This window comes from Struthio camelus, chromosome 1 (genome assembly GCF_040807025.1).
Source record: "Struthio camelus isolate bStrCam1 chromosome 1, bStrCam1.hap1, whole genome shotgun sequence".
NCBI lineage: Eukaryota > Metazoa > Chordata > Aves > Struthioniformes > Struthionidae > Struthio > Struthio camelus.
The window spans coordinates 97,401,005-97,418,894 of record NC_090942.1 but is presented as its reverse complement, the minus strand read 5'-3'; the positions used below and the strand labels follow the sequence as shown (position 1 = coordinate 97,418,894).

Below are 17,890 nucleotides of genomic sequence, written 5' to 3'. Positions count from 1 at the left end.
GCTTGTTCAGTTTTTGGAGCCAGAAAAGTTTTGCAAAGCAAGCGCACCATTGCGTTGCTCTGCACTGAGGCATTCAGGCTTGAACCTTATCAACTTCAGTGATGCCTTCCCACTCAAAGATTATCTAAGCATTAGCAATGGATTCTGCAACCTAGATAAAAACTAAGTTCAGTTTGCAGCTTGCTGACTAGCTGTCCTAGGACCTCACAGGAGCCATTCCTTCTCTGCCTTAGTTTTGCTTTTTGGATTTTTTTTGGTCCACGTCCCATCTCTGCTTGTCCACAAGATACATTCTGTTTCCCGCCCACACCTTTCCCCATTTGAAAATTACTTAACTTTTTGGAGAGTCCTGTGAAATGTATCCCACACAGTGATGCATTGCTAGGGTGCTGCTGGGAATAGAGCAGGCAATGTGGGAGGGAGGAGGTGATGGGGACAGGGAAGAGGCAGAAAGGTGGGACATGGGACGATATGACATGGGAGAAGAGGACTCATCCGGGGGCTGCTGCACCCATTTGTAGGAGAAAGGTTGGGAGAGATGGGTATATGCCCAGCCTTGAGACCTGATAAGCTACCCGACAACAAGAGTGGGTCGGCTGGGCTAAAGGAAACATCCTGGGCTTGACTCTTCAGCACTGTAAGTCCTTCAGTCTGTGCTGACAGCACAAGGGAGTAGCAACAGTGCTGAAGACAGTTACCTGGAAAGTTCTCATAGTCATGCAAAGCTAGCAAAAGCAATTTCAGTTGGCCCTCTTACCAGCCTTTCACATGAGAGATCGGGGGTTTGGCTGGAATAAGAATAACAGCAACGGGGTGGTTATCCTGCTGGATAGCAAGGTGTGGTTTAGAGTAGTCCTCACAAAGATGAAAATAATACAGGATGGACTAATTGACCACAGCTTGGTCTGAAAGTGTCGGAGTTATCTAAAGCTTCTCTCCAGTCTCCTCCCTCCTTGCTTCAACTCAGGAGCGCAGTACTTAGTTAATTAGTAAGTGCAAGAAGGCTTCTTTCTGGAAAATTTGGCTTTTGTTCTGTGACTGTAACCTACCTGAACTGTCCCTGTCTAGAGAGCAGAAAATCTCTCTGAATGAACAGAATCGGTTTAATGTCAAACCCCTCCAAACATGGGACCAGCAGGAATCCAAGGAAAGTTGCCCGTGTGTGTGAGTGGTTTGTGCACCACAACTAGCTCAAAATGCTTCACAGAGAAGAGTGTTTGCATATCCCTAAGTGCTTTCATCCGCTGCTGGAGGAGCGCATGTGAGTGTTCAGAATGTAATTTTGGGAAAGAGAGAAAACAAGTGTGCAGCTAGTTTAAGACTACTGACTTCAGTTACCTCCAGCTTATCTGTCATAGCAAATTGCATGGTGATGAAATATCTTCCACTTCAGTCATTCCTTCTACCTATCCCAGAACTTTGTAGGAGCTAAATCTGCCTCATAAAAGTGTGCTGCAAGGAGTGGCCCATAAATCTGAGTGATCCCATATTTGCAGGTGGGCTGAATAGAGCAAACAGGGCCAGAGTTTGCAGAAAGGAGGGAGGTGCTTCGTTCAGGCTGTTTCAGTGGGAGTGAGATGCCTTGATACCTTCGCAAACCTGCAGATACCTGTGAGCGTGATTTCTTCAAAGTGTCTGTGTCAATAGCAGATGCGAATGCTCACGTAAGTTAAAGAAATACTGAAGCTGTGGTTTCACATCCACCTTAAGCTGGCCTGTGTCTGTTACGGAAGAGGACTCCCACCAACTCCTATAGCCCCCTTTCCTCCTGCCTCTGCAGTGCTGCTGGAGTGTGTTCATGGCTGCAGAGTCAGCAGGCTCAGGGGCCTAATGCAGCTGAAAACCAATGCTACCAAAAAAGCAAAAAAAAAAGTTTTTTTCTGGATGAGCTATCTGATATCCTTGTGACCATATGGCTCCAGAGGCAGTAGTGCTAGCAGAAGGAAAGGAGCAGAACAGAATTGTGGCTCCAGTGGATGAGAGAGCAGAGCTGCTCCTTTCTGTAGCACGGTGTATCTAGATGGGCTTAAGCTGATCTTGCACTGTCCCCTCAGAAGCCTCCGTGAGCCCACAACACCTTTGTATTAGACATGGTGTGTGCACACGATCGAGAGAAGCCTAAGTAATCAAGATGTAGGTGGTGTGGGGAGAAGGATGTACTTCTCTATAATGTTTAGTTGTCCATCTAGGGCAGGTGTTCCCACAGAGATGATCCCTACATACTTAATTATAGTACCTATCCTTTTCCATCAAATCCCTCTGGGGTGAGTGCCTTCTGCTCTGGGGCTGTCCTGTTTGGAGCTCTCTTGGCTTTCTTTGCCTGTCTGTCAATGTCAGCTAGAAAGCTTCTGCTCCTTCCCTGGGCCTCTTAACTTCTTCTCCTTCCCGCTGCTACTTAACTTGTCTCAGCAACTGGCTCTCATAGAAATTCCCTAATTACCCTCATGGTCTCTGAGAATGACTGAGGGTTTCTTTGTGTGCAAATTAATGAGTCACTGTAGAAGAAGTATAATCAAGAAAGAACAAGGCTACAGCAGTGCAAAACCTATTATTCATTTATTGGACAAGTGTAGTTTTAATGCTCACACTTGAGGGTATGCTAGCAAATATATGAAAAATGCTCGGGACTTGGAAACCAACAGGCTGACACCACTGTTTCCTGTGAAGCTTAGAATCTGAAATCGGTACATGGGTTCATCATGGCCCTTGAACAGGTGCCACTGAAGCCACTGTAAGTTTGTCATTGACTTTTCAAGGTAAGGAGCTGAGCCCTGAATTCTGGCTTCTTCAAGAGTAAAAACCCCACCTCAGATCCTCCCAGAAGATCAGAGGTCTTCCTTATTGGATTACAGCTGCACAAGTGCTGTGCAGACTTGAAACCTGGTCAGATCTGGGGAATGAGATCTGCAAGTTGGAGGAACTAAGGTGATCTGAAGTCATTCGTTTTATTTGTCTGATCTGAGCCAAAAATATGTTGTCAAGGCAAGATGTTGTCACTCAGACACCTATGGCGATAGCCCAATGCACCTGAAAAGTAGACTTCTGACAAGTAGAGCATACATATTTACTGAGAGCAAGCACGGCCTGGCTCGCCCTTGGGTTCGACCAGTTCAGTGTTCTTGGGGTAGTTATGGCATTGAAAACTTTTAGGGCAATATAAAAGATACTTGAGATCTCAGTAAAGTTGGCTTCTCTTTTTTTTGATGGATCTACTCACATTTTAATCAGGTACTGACATCTTCCCTTACTATACCTAGCTACAATTCCCCTGTGTAGACAGGCATTTGTAGCAGTGCAGCTGTACTGAGAGCTGTAACAGGTAACCCCAAAGGCAATGTGTCAGAGACCTACTGATACCACTTTCAGCACGCTTTCAGCTCCTAAATGCTGAGAAGCTGATAGAGATCACTGGGTTCTAAGTAAAAGCAGAGGACAGAAAAGACTATCGCGTGTTGCAAAGGTTATATTATATTTTCTCCTCGTTTGCAGTGACTTTGCTCTGGGAAGCAATTTATGGAAAGGTGCTATGTGAAAGAAGTTGTATGTGGTCAGAATGGCTAGATATCTTTATAAAAAAAGGTAACTGCACATATAAACTTGTGTGTCATAAACATGTGTATGTTATAAGCAGTTTTAGTTGGGGGATGCAACTGCCAGTGCAGCTTGAGGGAATCCTCCAAAATTGCTGTTGCAAGCATGTGGGATGGTAATTTTTGTAATAGCTCCAGAGGCAAAGAATTATATCTTCAACAAACAGCCGATGAGTCTGGGTATTTTTTTTGGTGAGCTTAAGTGGCCTTCTCCCATAATCATCTACCCTCACCCCACCCTAACCCTCCCCAGGCTTTCTGAGCTTGAGGTACTCAATCTTTTTAAGCATTTTGAAATGGGCAGTCATACTCTGTCATCCTGCAGACAATGAATTTCCACTGACGGTCCCTGTATGGGAAGAGAGACAAGACATAGATGTTAATGAGACGAGGAAGGGCAGCCGCAAAGGATAAGACTATACAAAGAAGAACGACTGTAAACCAGCTATTACAGTAAGGAAGACATCTGTCTGCCATTAGCCTGGCTTTCCTCTGAGCGCTTTGTGTTTTTTGTGTGACAGAAGGAGATTAAGTATGTCTGCAAGTTGTGATTCCCACCTACTCCCCAACAAGATAAGCAGGTCACCTCTCTGAGTAATCAGGTCTCTGATGTCTCAGTGTCAGAAGACACTGACTCTTGGTGGTGATCAATCATGATTCAGCTATAAACAGAAAGGGAACCAAGAGGGAAAGGATAGTTCTAGTCAAAGTTATTGTCATGTGATGTATTGCTCAGAAATATGTACAAAGTGAGACGCAGGGGTGAGCTTCAAGCCATTTCGAAGTGGGAAGCTAGGCACATGGCAAAATCATTCCTGGGTTTTTTTTTTTTTTCCTCCTCCTTCACTGATAGGTCTTCTAGCTAGTGACCTATGATCTCCACTAGTGGAGATCCTTGATCTCCACCAGTCATATGTGAGGCAGAGTAACTTTTACTCATGTAAGGAGAGTTTATGCTTTTCCTGGTTTGCGACTAATTGGATATTTTAATTCTCTCTCAGGAGAGCAGTATGATACCGACTAATAATCTTTAGTAAAAAGAAATGTGCTTGGAGCAGCAGGATGCAACAGTGCAGGCCAGTGATTTAGTGCCCAATACCTAATACCCTGAAAATTTCTGCTGTAGGTTATTGTACGTTAGATTTTCCCTGACAGAAAGGCATGGTTCAGAGGAGCTAGTACTATCATGCTGCGGAGCAGAGCATACATAATGCGACTGCTCAGTTTAGGCTTTTAGGTCCTGGGTAACCCTAGCAATTAGATCTAGAGTACAGTACTTGCAGATGGCAGCAATCGTTTAAAGTGGTAACGGGTAGTTCTCCAAAAGGCTTCTGAAAGTTTGGATTCTGCTGATAGTGAACTCTTAAGCCTGAGGCATGGGGTGGGCAGTGCTGCAGGAGGGGCTCGGCAGGAGCTCTGTCTTCGAGACTTCCGCCCAAGTCCTCGCTTTGTGCTGGCCAGCCCCGAGCAGTGCAGAGATGGGCACAGGACTGACTGTCAGTCTTACCTAAGGACAGGGACATATTTCTACCTGAGGTTTTGGTATCACCTGCTTTCTTCTATGGTTTCATTGCCTGCGTGACTCTGTTTACCCTGGAATGAGAATAATTTGACCCTTAAGCTCTCCATAGGTAGAAAGCCTCTCATTTCAGCTTTCATTTTCAGCTTAGTTTTTTCATTGAAATTTTGCTCTGCTCATTCAGAAGTTAATGCTGAGTGTTGTTTGGAACGGAGTCTGTCTCCTACTGCTCAGCAAGTCTGAGGTTGACTATAAAGTTTTTATTTTTCTTTTTTGTCCTTTTTTTCTTTAGGCTTTCCTAGAGGGTTTTAATCATTTCCTCATGAAACTGTTAACAAAGGTTAATGAAATGAAAAATCCACTTTTAGATGTATTTTAGGAAGTCCTCATTTGGGCTATGTGCATGCTCTTGAAAGGTATTGATTACTCTTTTGGTTGCTCAGATACCCGTACAGAGAAAAAAGATGACTTATGTGGATTAACAGGGTTTTGCTGGTCAAGATTACAGTCTACTAAACTAGCACCTGTTATCAGACTTTCATCTCAAAAGCTCAGTCATTTTTCTGGAAAAGCATATCGTCAAGTTAAAACTCAGGTTGTTTAAAATAAATGTATTCTATTTAAATGAAATAATGACATGCTCTAAAATACTAAAACAATTATCTCTGAAGTTTTAATTTAAGCTTGGATTTTCAGACACTTAAGCATATATGCACATGAATGATGGCCCATAGATTTATGCATTTAATGTTTTAATTTGTTTTCTTTTGTATTACTCATGTTTGAAGTTAAGTATATACCTACAACTTTTCAGGATGCAGGGAATTACTCTGCATCATTGATGTTGTGTGCTTATTCCATAGCTATCAGTCTATTTCAAGGTTTAGATCCATTGAAGTTTGCCCCAGGGGGTGCAGATTCCTTCAGGAATTACCGTATGGAAATTACTATGTTGTATATATGAAGGTTCTGCATATGTAGTCTATAAAAGGGTCTGTCTTTGCAGACCCTTAGCATCAGTTTATAGACCTCCCCTCCCCGCAAAGTTACTGATGTCATGCGTTTTCCTTGGCTTGGTGAGTCGGCACTGGATTGCCGCTTTTACTCTCTAGCTGTCATGTGCCCAGTCCATGATGCTGTAGGGAAAAGTTTCAATCTCCAAATGATCCATTTCAAATTCAGTTAAGAACCTCTATGAATTCCTGCTGATATTGACAAAAGAGGACAAAATCCTCTTTCAGTGGTTGCATGAAACAAATTAGGAACTTAAAATACCTGACAATTTAGCTCAGCTCAGCCTGTAGGTATCCAGCTGTCTAGGCGTTTCAAATGCACTTACTGCTGGGGTGTCCGAGGGCTGATGTATCTTTCAGTGATTATCTAGCAACTAAGAAATTATTGGCTATTCAGATCACCCAAATACAGATGGAACAGAAAACAGTTTTAAAAAAGAAAGGGTTAGGGCAATCTGCACGTGCTATTTTTATACTACCCCGTGAAAGACAAGCTGAGGCACATACCAAGCACATCTGGTAGTCCTCATCTTTCTGTCCAAGCTGTTCACCATGGCTTGGGCTGTGAACGTTCAGTGGTGCTCAGAAAGAGCTGAACACAGGACAGCCATCCAGCCAGACCACAGCCTCATATCAAGGCTCTGCAAGGGAGCCCATGCTAGCACCACTTGGCAGGTTTCAGAGCTCAGGCTGAAGCTATTCTTATTTTGCAAAGGGCTTACAATATGTAAGTCTGTGTGAGCAGTTTCCATTGTTTTCAAGCTACTTCACATATCCCATGTCCACCTGCAAAAATCTCTGAAACTTGATTATCTCAGTCTGTCTAATAAAAGATATTACCTCCCCTTACAAATGTTGCCTTAATTATGTCTGTAGCTCATCCTGTCTGTGTCAACATTACCACCAGGCTCCCAGATGTGCTCCCAGAGATTCTCCAAGCCTCTGCCAGTTCTTACAAGCTGCCTTTGTCTTGCTTTACAGACATTTGCTTTCTCCTTTTTGACCTATTTAAAATGGGGCCTAAAAATATGACTGTTAACCACTTATAAAACCTGTTCTCCACAGATGAGCCCATTAGGTCTCTGATGATGAACAACTCATTCATTCATTCCCAATACACAGGCAAGGAAATTCATCTCCTATCTTTCTTAGCTTTCTAGAGCATCCACCAGAGGTGCTCCCTCAAGTATCTACACATCAGCAGTGACCCCAATGATGTGGTGACTTAGGAAGCAGGAGGGGAAGATATGATTTCTGCAAGCTAATTCAAAAAGTCTGATGATATCCAATTACTTGAAGTGATTAGGAGAGCTTACACTGAAATAGATTCAGAGACTTTTTTTGTGCTTCATGTTAGCCCAAGAAAATTGCCTGTCATAGGGTAAATAGTAGGGACATGCGTTTAATGTGTTTGAAAATGAAAAGCAAGCTCAAAATCTATGGCGTGTGTACACAGACAAGCTGCACATGTGTGTGCTTCAGGCAGGCTGGGACTGGGAATAGCTTTTCTTGCTCCTCTTCTGCCTCAGCCAGCTGTGAAGAACCATTTAGGAAGAGAAACTTTTGTCTACTTTTGCATGCATGTTCTTTCTGAAAGTTACTGCATGAGTCTGAATTACAGACTGTCATCACAGGAAATCTTTTCATTTGGTGTGCTAGGACAGAACAAACTGGTCTTAATTATTCTGGAAGCTGCAGTCCAGCAAGTTCATTAGTTCAGATAAGTTTCCCCAGCTGCGTTCATAAAATGTTTTCTCCATAGTTTTCACCTGCTACTATTGCAGGTTCATCTCCAGTGTCGTAGCAGCAGTAGAACAGAGATGCTGGTGGCTGTTGCCCTTTCCAAATACTGTGAATCCCGTAACCTCTGAGGACTTGTGCTCCTGACGTTCCTGTAATGCTCTCTCTGCTCTTGGCCAGTCCCACACTGTCACCCCCATTCTGAAAGGTACGTTAAGCCTTCGGCAGTTACAGACGGGCGTCTATTCAGAGGCATTGGTTGCCTAAACTGCTCTGTTTTCTGGACTCATCTGTGTGATTCCTGACATTACTCTGATCCATATCAGATGATGGCTGGAATCCAGCTGCAGAGAGCTCACTGTCTGCGTTATCTCTCCTGCTCCCTGCAAGGGCCATGAGGAACCGGGGGTAACAGCAGCACTGAGGAATGTATAAGAGAAAATCCCAGTATAGGGAAATACCTTGCAGCCTTGTGTCTTCTTTATCTACAGGGAGGGGAGATACCTTTGAGTCAACCAAGTGTGAAAGCTATTCTTCCACTTGAAGGAATAATCTGTACATGTAACTTCCAGTTGGTAATAAACAGGCTAATGAGTTTTAGTCAGAAAGTTAACAATTTTTGATCTGTAGCAGTCTTACAGTGTGTTATCATTTCTGGAGAGGCCTCCTTATTTTGGGTAATCTTTTGTCTCAGGGAAACCTTAGCGAACTTAGAGAAAGGATACTGTAACAGAAGGTAGGTGAGAAGCAAAACTGAAGCTCTGTTATGTTTTGTGGAGCTCAAGTTTAGCCAAGCCTATCACGACTGTATTTTTCATACTCAGGTAGACATGGCAGATGATCCCACGGTGCATGAAGGTCTCCTTTTCCTGGTACGCTACCCTGGACAATTAGCCATGTGCATTGTGGGCTTTGGTCCTCAGAAGTACTAGCCTACCGGCAGCTGATGACTTGTAGCCATACACTACTTGCAGTAAATAGGGAAGGGAGAGCCTTTTAAAAAAATCTCTAGTAAAACAGAGCTAAAAAGCAAACCTGTCCACAGCAGAGAAAGTTGTGGTTGCCCCACGGATGTAGTGGTCATAAGTATACATCATCATTTCCATATCTTCTCCGTAGTGTCCAGGATATTCTGTTGTTAACCTTTACATTAAGGAAGAAGAAGAAAAAATGATTGACCATCTTATTAAAAAGTCCAGCTGACTAAATGCAACTCAAAGAGCAGATTTTTCTTTGATTTCATTGAAAGTTCTTATTTCTTAACAGCACCACAAGATGCAGTCTCACCCCTAGTCTACTTTCATTTCTCTTCTATGTAGCTATTTGAGTAATTCAGAATTGTTAAGAGCAGATTGGAATATTATATATAAATATATCTGCAATTCTAGGACAAAAGCAGCCTGAACAAGAATTTAAAACTTGTCTACTACTTATGTCTTTGTTGCAAGGATTTTCTCTGGCCTCTTGTCAGTCTGTTTGGTTTGCTACTGTAGAGTGCTGTAACTGTTGCCAAGTTAAATAACTACAAGCATTTATCCATTTATGAATTTTATTAAATGAACGTAGCAATTAATCCGTTCCTCTTTGTTCTTTCCACTTTCAGCCTAGCTTGTAATTTAAAAATAATGGCTTAGACCATATTTTTTCAGTGTATTTTATCTAAGAAACTCAATGTGCTTCTGCATATGTTAATCAAAAAAGAGTTTCTGCTTCCTTGGGAAATAGCAAGTAATACTGGACTTGATTTTACAGATTAATGGACAGTTGTAGGGAGGGGCTGGGACCTTGACCAGTATTTTAAGTCAATATCGTGTTAGAGGTCAGGAATGGAAACTTGGCACTCAATCCTGCCCTGTATTGCAGCATTTTATATGGGAGTTGCTATTGGAGTTGTGTATCAGCTTCACTCCAGAGTTGCCCAGGGAAGAATCAGATTCCCTGTAAAGGAAATGCTGCCCCATTGAAATGAATGGCTAAACTCCTGTTGAGATTAACAAGGTTAAGATGCCTTTGCAGAAATCCTGACATCTGGCTTTCTGGTCTAATTCAGGCCAGCAGAAGTGTTTGAATGATGCTTGAAGAGGATCCTAGCCCACCCCATCCAAGGACTCATTAATATGTTTACGTTTTGTTAAATCAGTTGCATTTGAGCACATGGTTAAGTATTTGACTCATTAGGAATATGATTTTTGGGATTGTTTTAATATTTTTTAAATTAGATGTTTTGGGGGTATTTGGGCCCTAAGCTAGTAGCTATTGGAGCACTGAGAAAGTGAAAGCTTACAAGAAAACTGAGGGAGTCTGATATACCCTGTATTAGGCTGCTTTCTTCTACTCGCTGTAACAAAAAAATACTCTAATACGCTGTAATTTCTACCAGTGTCTGCATATTTTAATGTATTTTTGATCACTTTCTTTATCCCATTCTCATGTGGTTTACATCTTTGCAAAACAGATGTGACTTAATTACAGGTCATTTTCACCTTTGAAAACGGAAGAAAGCCATCATCTGGTTGCAACATCATTCCTAACAAACCATTGTTCCTTGACAAATGAAAAATGAGACTGAGTGTGAAATTCTGACATGAGCGTTTAAGATCCCTAAGTCTCAACAGTCAACTTCATTGAACTTCTCTCAGTCACCTGCATCCTGTCCTTTGGCCAGGGCGATCGTCAGGCAAATTAACGGTTGTGGTATGACAGCGCGCATGCCCAAGTGCGTTTGGAAAGTGGACAGTCAGGCCTGGTTGCAGTGTTCATTGTCAGGACTCTGACCAAGGGCCCAGGGATTAGCAGAGCCCTCATGATGCTGTGCTGTTGATAAGAAATGAAAAGCAGTATTTCATAGGTCATACAGACAATTGCTGCAGGCTGGGAGGAACAGAAAAAACTGCATACGCAGGCAATTGTTAAGCTGGATGAATAGTCAGAGAGGGCAGAGTCATCACTATGCCCTGGAAGTGGGAAAATTAGAGCCACACTTTTCAGTCCAGCTCCAACGAATGTCTGAAATGAGGCCCCTATAGATTTTAAGGGAAATGGGGCAGGCCTATGCCAAGAGAATAGATAAAAACATTACAGAAAGCCTTTTCTCCAAGTATGCTGGTAGTTTTTCCTAGACTATAAAGTTTGTCACGTAAATATGTCTCTGTGAAACCATGGCAAACCTCGTTTATCCGTTATTTTGATTGAAGGCTGACAGTATCATTTTTGCTTTCAGGACATCTCCCCTCATGCTCCTGAACATACTTGTCCACGTCAGACAGTTATAGCTGACCTTTGAATACTTTTTTACCTAGGCAACTTATGACCTGAATCTCTAATACACCTATATGGTCCTGTAAAAGGACCTTTACCTGAGAATAAACCAGTCCCTAGGAATATGGGGACCAGTTTGCTGGAAACCCTCCCCTTGGTAAAGAGCTACTTTTGGGGCTCTGCACTCCATGTTGGGAGCTGCAGTGTGAGTGCCAGAGGGCTGGAGTCCACTTCACAAAGACTGTCCTTTGCTACCTAGTATTTGCTACCTGTATTTTATCCATTTTCTTTCCTCTAATACCGAGGTCTTGAGGAAGACCTGTTGCATGCCTGAGTCCCACCTCATGAATCTGAATCTAGGAACATGAGGGTATTTCTGGATCTGTAGCCAGAGGCCAAGAGAAACTGTGTGCATCTATGCTAGTAAATTAACACTAGAAAGTGCTCTGGGCAGCAGAACTCGATTGCCCAGAGTGACAAATTGTTAGGACAGTCCTTGGGACAGTTTTGGCCCAGACCACCTAGCACTGCTGCAAGTAACTCACACTTTGGGAGTTAGCATAGGCAAGGTACCATTCCCAACAGGCAGAATATGACCGTCCTGTTTTGGAGGGTAACAGAGTTTAGTAGGAAGGCTGCCTCCTGTGCCAGAGGAGAGTTCCCATGTTTAGTTTACTAATTTGTAGCCTGAGTGTCTGCTAGCATGTCCTGGAAGATGGGTCATGGCAGGTATTTGGGACCTGTGGCATGGGGACCAGATATGGGCTAGGATTTCATTTCATGTTTCACCACCAGCTCTGGGCTGTTGGGTTTGGGGGATTTTTTTGGCTATTGTTTTGAGAAAGACACTGAGGTGCATGTTTATATATGTTCCACCAAATGTGTTTCAAACATCTATTTGGCTTTCAGCAAGGAAAATGTTCTGTAATCTTGACCAGCACTATCTGCTGGGCAGGCCAGACTGTGCAAAACATGAGATTTAAAATCTGCTTTTAGCCCTATTCAGAGGCAGAAAATAAGTAACTGAGAGTCAGTCCCTTGAAATAGTTTCATGAGTCTTTCAGTTAAACAGTAAATCTGATGATGTGCTCAAGAATTACTGTGAAAGGTCTCAAGGATGCTTCTCAGAAGTAGGCAGTGTTATTCCGAAGTGAAGGGATGCAGTGGAGAAAGCCTGCATTTAGCTTCCCTCCCTTTTCTTTGTGCCTGCTATCATCTCTCCTTCCTTCTCTGCTAGCTTCTCCACATTACCATTTATCCTTTCATGGCTCCTCCAATAAGACATGTTCAAAAAGCAAATGTATGAAAATTACCAAAACAAATGATACGGGGATTTGAGCTGCTCTGCAGTTTGTCTTGTAATATGGACAGATGCCTACTGACTCCTTTTGTTCTGGAGAGAAAAAAATGTAAATAGTGCTATGAAAGCAAATGTTCAAATTCACTTGGGTCTGTGTGGTCTGTCTGTCTAATTCTGTTCTCTTTGATGTTTGCCATACTCGTTTACGTAACAGTTCCCTGAAGCCCGTACATCCCAAGGTCAGCTGGATTGCGTGAGAGCCTTTAGAAGGAAACGCAACTCATTATCCATGTCACAGAGCTTTTGTGGTGTTATCCAGCCCTTCTCTACTATCCCCATTTTTGGAGTCCTGGGGCTACATCTCACAAAATATATCAGCTCTGAGAGATCAAGCTCTAGCATAGGGGTATTCAGTACTGGGTGCTTCCAAATGAAAATATTGTGTGTTTCATTCTCTAATGCGATGCTACATATCAACATATCAGCTGTGAACCACCTACCAGGGCCACCAGTGATTTGCAGGCAATTTATTTATAAATGTGGTAGCATTTGTAAGCCACGTGTGCCTTACATGACCCACGAGGAGTCATGACAGGGATGAAAAGAGACACTCTTTGCTCTAGTTGATGAGAGTTTGCCAGTCCTAGGCAGTCTGGAAGAGCAAAGATGAGTTTGGGAAGACCCATCCACAGCAGCCTGAATGAGAGCCCTGTAAGTGCTTCTAGCACTGACCTGTCAGCAAAAAAGCCTGGACTAGGGGAGCATTGAGAAGCCTGGCAATTGCCAAGCGCTGAGGCGAAGCTGCTGCTGCCATTTGGGGTGACCTAAGACCTCTGGGACCAAACAGTGGTGCTTTTGGAGCTGGAGAGAGCAGATGAGGGACAGTCCTTGAACAGAGGCTTGCAAAACAGCCATGAGACCTGCGTTACATTGATCACAGCACCTACACGCTGAATAATTTGGTGCCAAACGGACCCTGAGAAGGAAGGAGACCAGCGTAGAGGCCAGCAAGCTGCATGTCAGTGGGATTGTATCCTTAACCTGGATAGGCCCACAGGTGTTAAATTTGGAGAAAGGCTTGCAGGAGAGGAAGTAGTGGTGTGAGAACTTTACCAAGTGGTAATCTCTTCATCTGAAAGATCCATTTGCAAGAATTAGCACAGAAAATAGAGGAATTTTACTTCTGCTTTACAAATCTACCTCAGTAGTTAGTATTAAGGGTATGGCATTTTCACACAAGATGTTTGGAGCAATAGCGGCGTTGCTGAGAGAGCAGAAGGCAGGAAATTCTGCTGTAAAGGCTGGGAAAAAAAAGCTTGTGAGAGGGAATGTAAGTGGTTTGGCATGTGGGTGGAGAAAGGCAGGAACACTGGACAGAAAGCGGTGTTTTTATAATGGGATTTTTACCTGGTGCAGTTGATTTGGGATCTCTGACTGTTCCCCCCCCCCCCCAACACATGCTTTTTAAATATACCTTAGTGTAATCCCATAGATCTTGCTCAGGGCAGAAAATGTACTGAAGAAAAAGGCATCTTTAAAGGCATTGAATCTGTAACAGGATTACTGTTGTTACTATTTTAGTTTGAAGGTAGCAGTCTTATTTATTCTCCATAGCGAAGAATTAATGTGCTAGGGATTAATAGAAGACACAGGGTTATTTATTCAGCACTGAGAAGAATGTTGTAGTAATCTACAGTGCTTCTTAACCCTCTTTAATGACTGACTTCAGAGGTAGTTATCATGAATCTCTTTTTCACAGATAAGGAGCTACAGTTGCACCCATGGCCTTACTGGTGTTTCGCGACCAACCCTCACCTTACTGAAGTAAATGGGTGCTGTGAGTATGCATTGTCATCAGATATCAAGCAGAGAAAAGAAATTTAAAAAGGTCAAAAACAGTCAGTGGTAGAGCTCATTGTTTCCTGCTCCCGCTGTTGAATATACTTATTCCCTGATGGTAAATGTATTGTTTCAGAGTGCCTTACCCCTTTCTGTTGTTGCACAACTATTATGCTAACAAGACGAATGGCTGCTCTTTAACCTTTCTTCTCCTCCTCCTGCTGGACTTATCCTCTAACAAAGCAAGTGCCGAAAGAAGGAACTGATTCATTTCAAGAGGGAAGCATAAGCATTGACATTAACTTTGAGGACAAGAAGTGTCTCATGAGCGGCCTTGTTGCTTCAGATGTTATTTATAATTGCTTGAAGAGTATGGCTTTCCTAAAGGAGAACTTTGTTTCAAGAGCCATGAGCCAGTATGTCACATTCACCAAACTTAGGCATTAAATGCTCCTTTAATCAATGTCAAATCTTCCTCTAGCCAGCAGACTGTGGGCATCCCCTTTTAACAAGCACATTGTGCTGAAAAGCCAAAGCAGGTCTTAGTAAAATGTCTGTAGAAATTCTTGCCCATGTTCATAGTAGAGATCCAGGACTGCTGGGCTGCCAGGGAACTAGAGATATCCTGGAGCTCTTGCAGAGGTGACCATTTTTTTTATGTGGCCATGTCACATACATTTCTGGATTGATTTCAGGCTCCACTGCTGCTTCCAGTGTGCAGTGTGAGCCTGGGCACACCATTGCACTTCTCTTTCCGCTCTGATCTAGTGAGACTGTAAACTCTCACAGGGACTAAGGAGCCATGTGGCTGACACAGTGGGATCACAGCTCTTTGTGGAGGCCTGCAAGAAGTAGCGCAAGACAAACGATTGCAGCAGCTGAGAGCTCAGGACACCTTCTGCCAATTCCTCAAGAAAGACATAGTTGAAATAACATTAGCCAACTTCCCAGTGTTCAGTGAATGTGTTTCCTATGAGGTGTCTGAAGGATGGCTCTAGAAATTGAACTGTAAGGTTGTTTCTGCTGGGATAGCAGTAAAATCAATAAAACACTTTTCAGAAAGGTGTCAGGGGGAGATTGGATTGCCTAAAAATGTGTATTTCCACTACATCTATTCTGAGTTCACCTCCTGGAATGATATCTGTGCTGCTGGCAATCTCCGAGAAGACTGCTGGGAATCTCAATATCAGTATGGCTTTGGTAGCAGGGTTAGTCAAGGAAACAAATAAGTTCTTTAAGCCCCATAACTCTTGGGAAATGTAATTGTTGCCTGGACAATGTCACAGTGACAGAGAGCAGCCACAGCTCCAGACAGACGTTCTGGCACTTGAACTGTTGGCTGTTTGGAGAGGGGAAACAGTCATAAACAGTTTGTGCAGACCTGGGGCTGCTGTGTGACATGTGTTTGCTTTTGAGAGTATGGAATCAAGCTTTCAATTTCCCTGCAAAGAGAAAAATCTGAGGTCCGATGGGACTATTTAATAACGTTGTCTCCACATCTGCAAGGGATTTGCTGCCTTTATGATCTGGATAACTGTTGAGTTTGTTTTACTGCGGTAGCATTCCACAGCCAGGTAAAATAGTTGGAGCTTTTCTGCCTCCTGTGAGGAATGCTAATTATTTTCAGTATGGTAAAAATGTGCAGAGTCCGTGACAAGACTTGGCATAGTGAGGAAGGAAATCAAGTACTTGTATTAAAAAAAAAAAATTAAAAATAACAAGTGAAAAACTATGGGAATGCAAGAGATTAGCGTAATTATTTGCAGTATGGGCTCACTGTGCAGCTAAATTGGGAATTAATGGTGAGAAGAGGAGCTGTGAAACATAACTGCCGGACTCTGAGAGTAAGCGTAGAGACACTACTCAAGCAAAGTCCTTAAGCATGTGTTTGGCTTTAACCGTGTGCTTAAGTTAAGCAAAGTGCTTAAGTGTGGGTTTCAGTTAACACAATGGTGTCATAAATTAGAATTCCAGTAAGTAGCAGCGGGACTCAAAAAATACAGAGAGGAATGTTCCAGCTCTAAAAGCTGGGTCAAATTCTAACAAATCATTTGTGTGGCTAATCTACATGGGAGAAAACTGTCTTTATTCCTTTTAGGGAAGAAAAGTTCACTTCAACAGGAATATGCTCCTGAAGGGACTCCTGTACTCTGCATAGGTCTCCTGAAGGAGAAGATCTATAGAAAACCATAAATAAGGATCAGCTATCTTACTGCTTATATATTTACCAGAGAGCCATGTAAGGAGACATCTGGAAAAGGAAGGGATTACATACCTGAGGTGAGAACACTAATTTAAAACAAAAAGTATTGTTAGTTTTCCTTAAAAATGCCTTTCTGCCTGTGTTTGGTTCCATAACGAGGGATTCCTTGCAAGCTAGATTTCAAGGCTCCTAAGAAATTCTGCAGTGAGGACTGCCTTTTAATACAGGTTTTCCTGTGCGTCACACATGATCCATGAGACACCGCAGTCATTTCATATTTTCCTGGTATTACTTTTCCACATAGTCATATTGATAGATGCCTTTGCATTAAATTAAGCTGCTTCAACCAAGAAACAGGAGTCAGCAGCATGTTAATAGCCCTTTTCCACAGACAGTTTGTTAACAACTAGTTTCTGGAACAGAAAGAAATACCATTATAGGCTTGGGCAGAAATTGTAATAAATAATGGTACTAAATATGCACACACATTTTTATTGTATTTTATATGTATGTACGTTTGGGTGTACTGTCAATGATAGGCTAGGACTGCTTTGCAGATTGTTCAGAAACACAGGCTCTGTGGTAAATGCATCTTAAACAGACAGTACAAGATACTGACAAGTGTGATATCTAAACTAGGTTTTGTGGCAATAACTTGGAAGTGCTAATGGCAGTGGGGTTGTGAGTGAGAGCCACTGGGCTTAGGGACTTGGAAGTTTAGTTCCTGAACACGGACATTTAGCAGTTCTGACAAGCTGCATCTCTAGTAGTATAAGTGGTTCCAGGGCATGGGGTTTCACCCTAGCACATTTTGGATTGGGTTTGGATGTTAGCATAACAACTGGCACTCCCCCAGACACTGGGGATGGTAGAGGGAATAAAATGTAAAAGGAGCTGTTCCCAGCAGGCAATATGCATGAGACCCGTCTGTTGGGGAGGGCAGAGTGTGTTTAGCTGTGTGATGTGGGCCCTCCAGCAGAGGAGTCCTGTTTGGAACCACAGGATACCTCAGGCAGCAGGGCACCTCAGGAGGTCTCTAGTCCAACTCCCTGCTCAAAGCAGAGTCAGCTGAGGTCAAACAAGGTTACTCAGGACCTTATTCAGTCGGGTCTGGAACACTTCCAAGGATGGAGCCAGCACAACCTCACTGGGCAACCGGCTCCACCACCTCACTGTGCTCACGGCCAGAAAGTTTTTCCTTACATCCAGTCTGAACCTTTCCTATTTCACCTTTTTCCTGTTGTCTCTTGTCCTCCCACCATGCACTGCTGTGAAGAGCCTGTACCCATCTTCTTGGGTCGCCTCTGCATAGGTCCTGGGGGCCTGCTGTTAGGGGCCCCTGAAGCCACCTCTTCTCCAGGCTGAACAAGCCCTATCCCCCAGCCTCTCCTCCTGGTGCAAGTGCTCCAGCCCCCAGGGCCGTCTTGG

The 17,890-nt window shown here is 43.1% G+C and overlaps 1 protein-coding gene across 1 annotated transcript in view; it reads right to left on the bottom strand.

Moving 5' to 3' along the window:
• Nucleotides 1–2,543: 2,543 nt before the first annotated feature.
• Nucleotides 2,544–17,890, bottom strand: part of DPT (dermatopontin) — a 28,418-nt gene continuing 13,071 nt past the window's right edge. The window contains exons 3-4 of the mRNA XM_009675166.2: nucleotides 8,898–9,005; nucleotides 2,544–3,939 (exon numbers count right to left, since the gene is read on the bottom strand). Of these exons, the coding sequence (XP_009673461.1) occupies nucleotides 3,873–3,939; nucleotides 8,898–9,005 (175 nt within the window). The 3' untranslated portion in view covers nucleotides 2,544–3,872. The remainder of the gene's footprint in view (nucleotides 3,940–8,897; nucleotides 9,006–17,890) is intronic.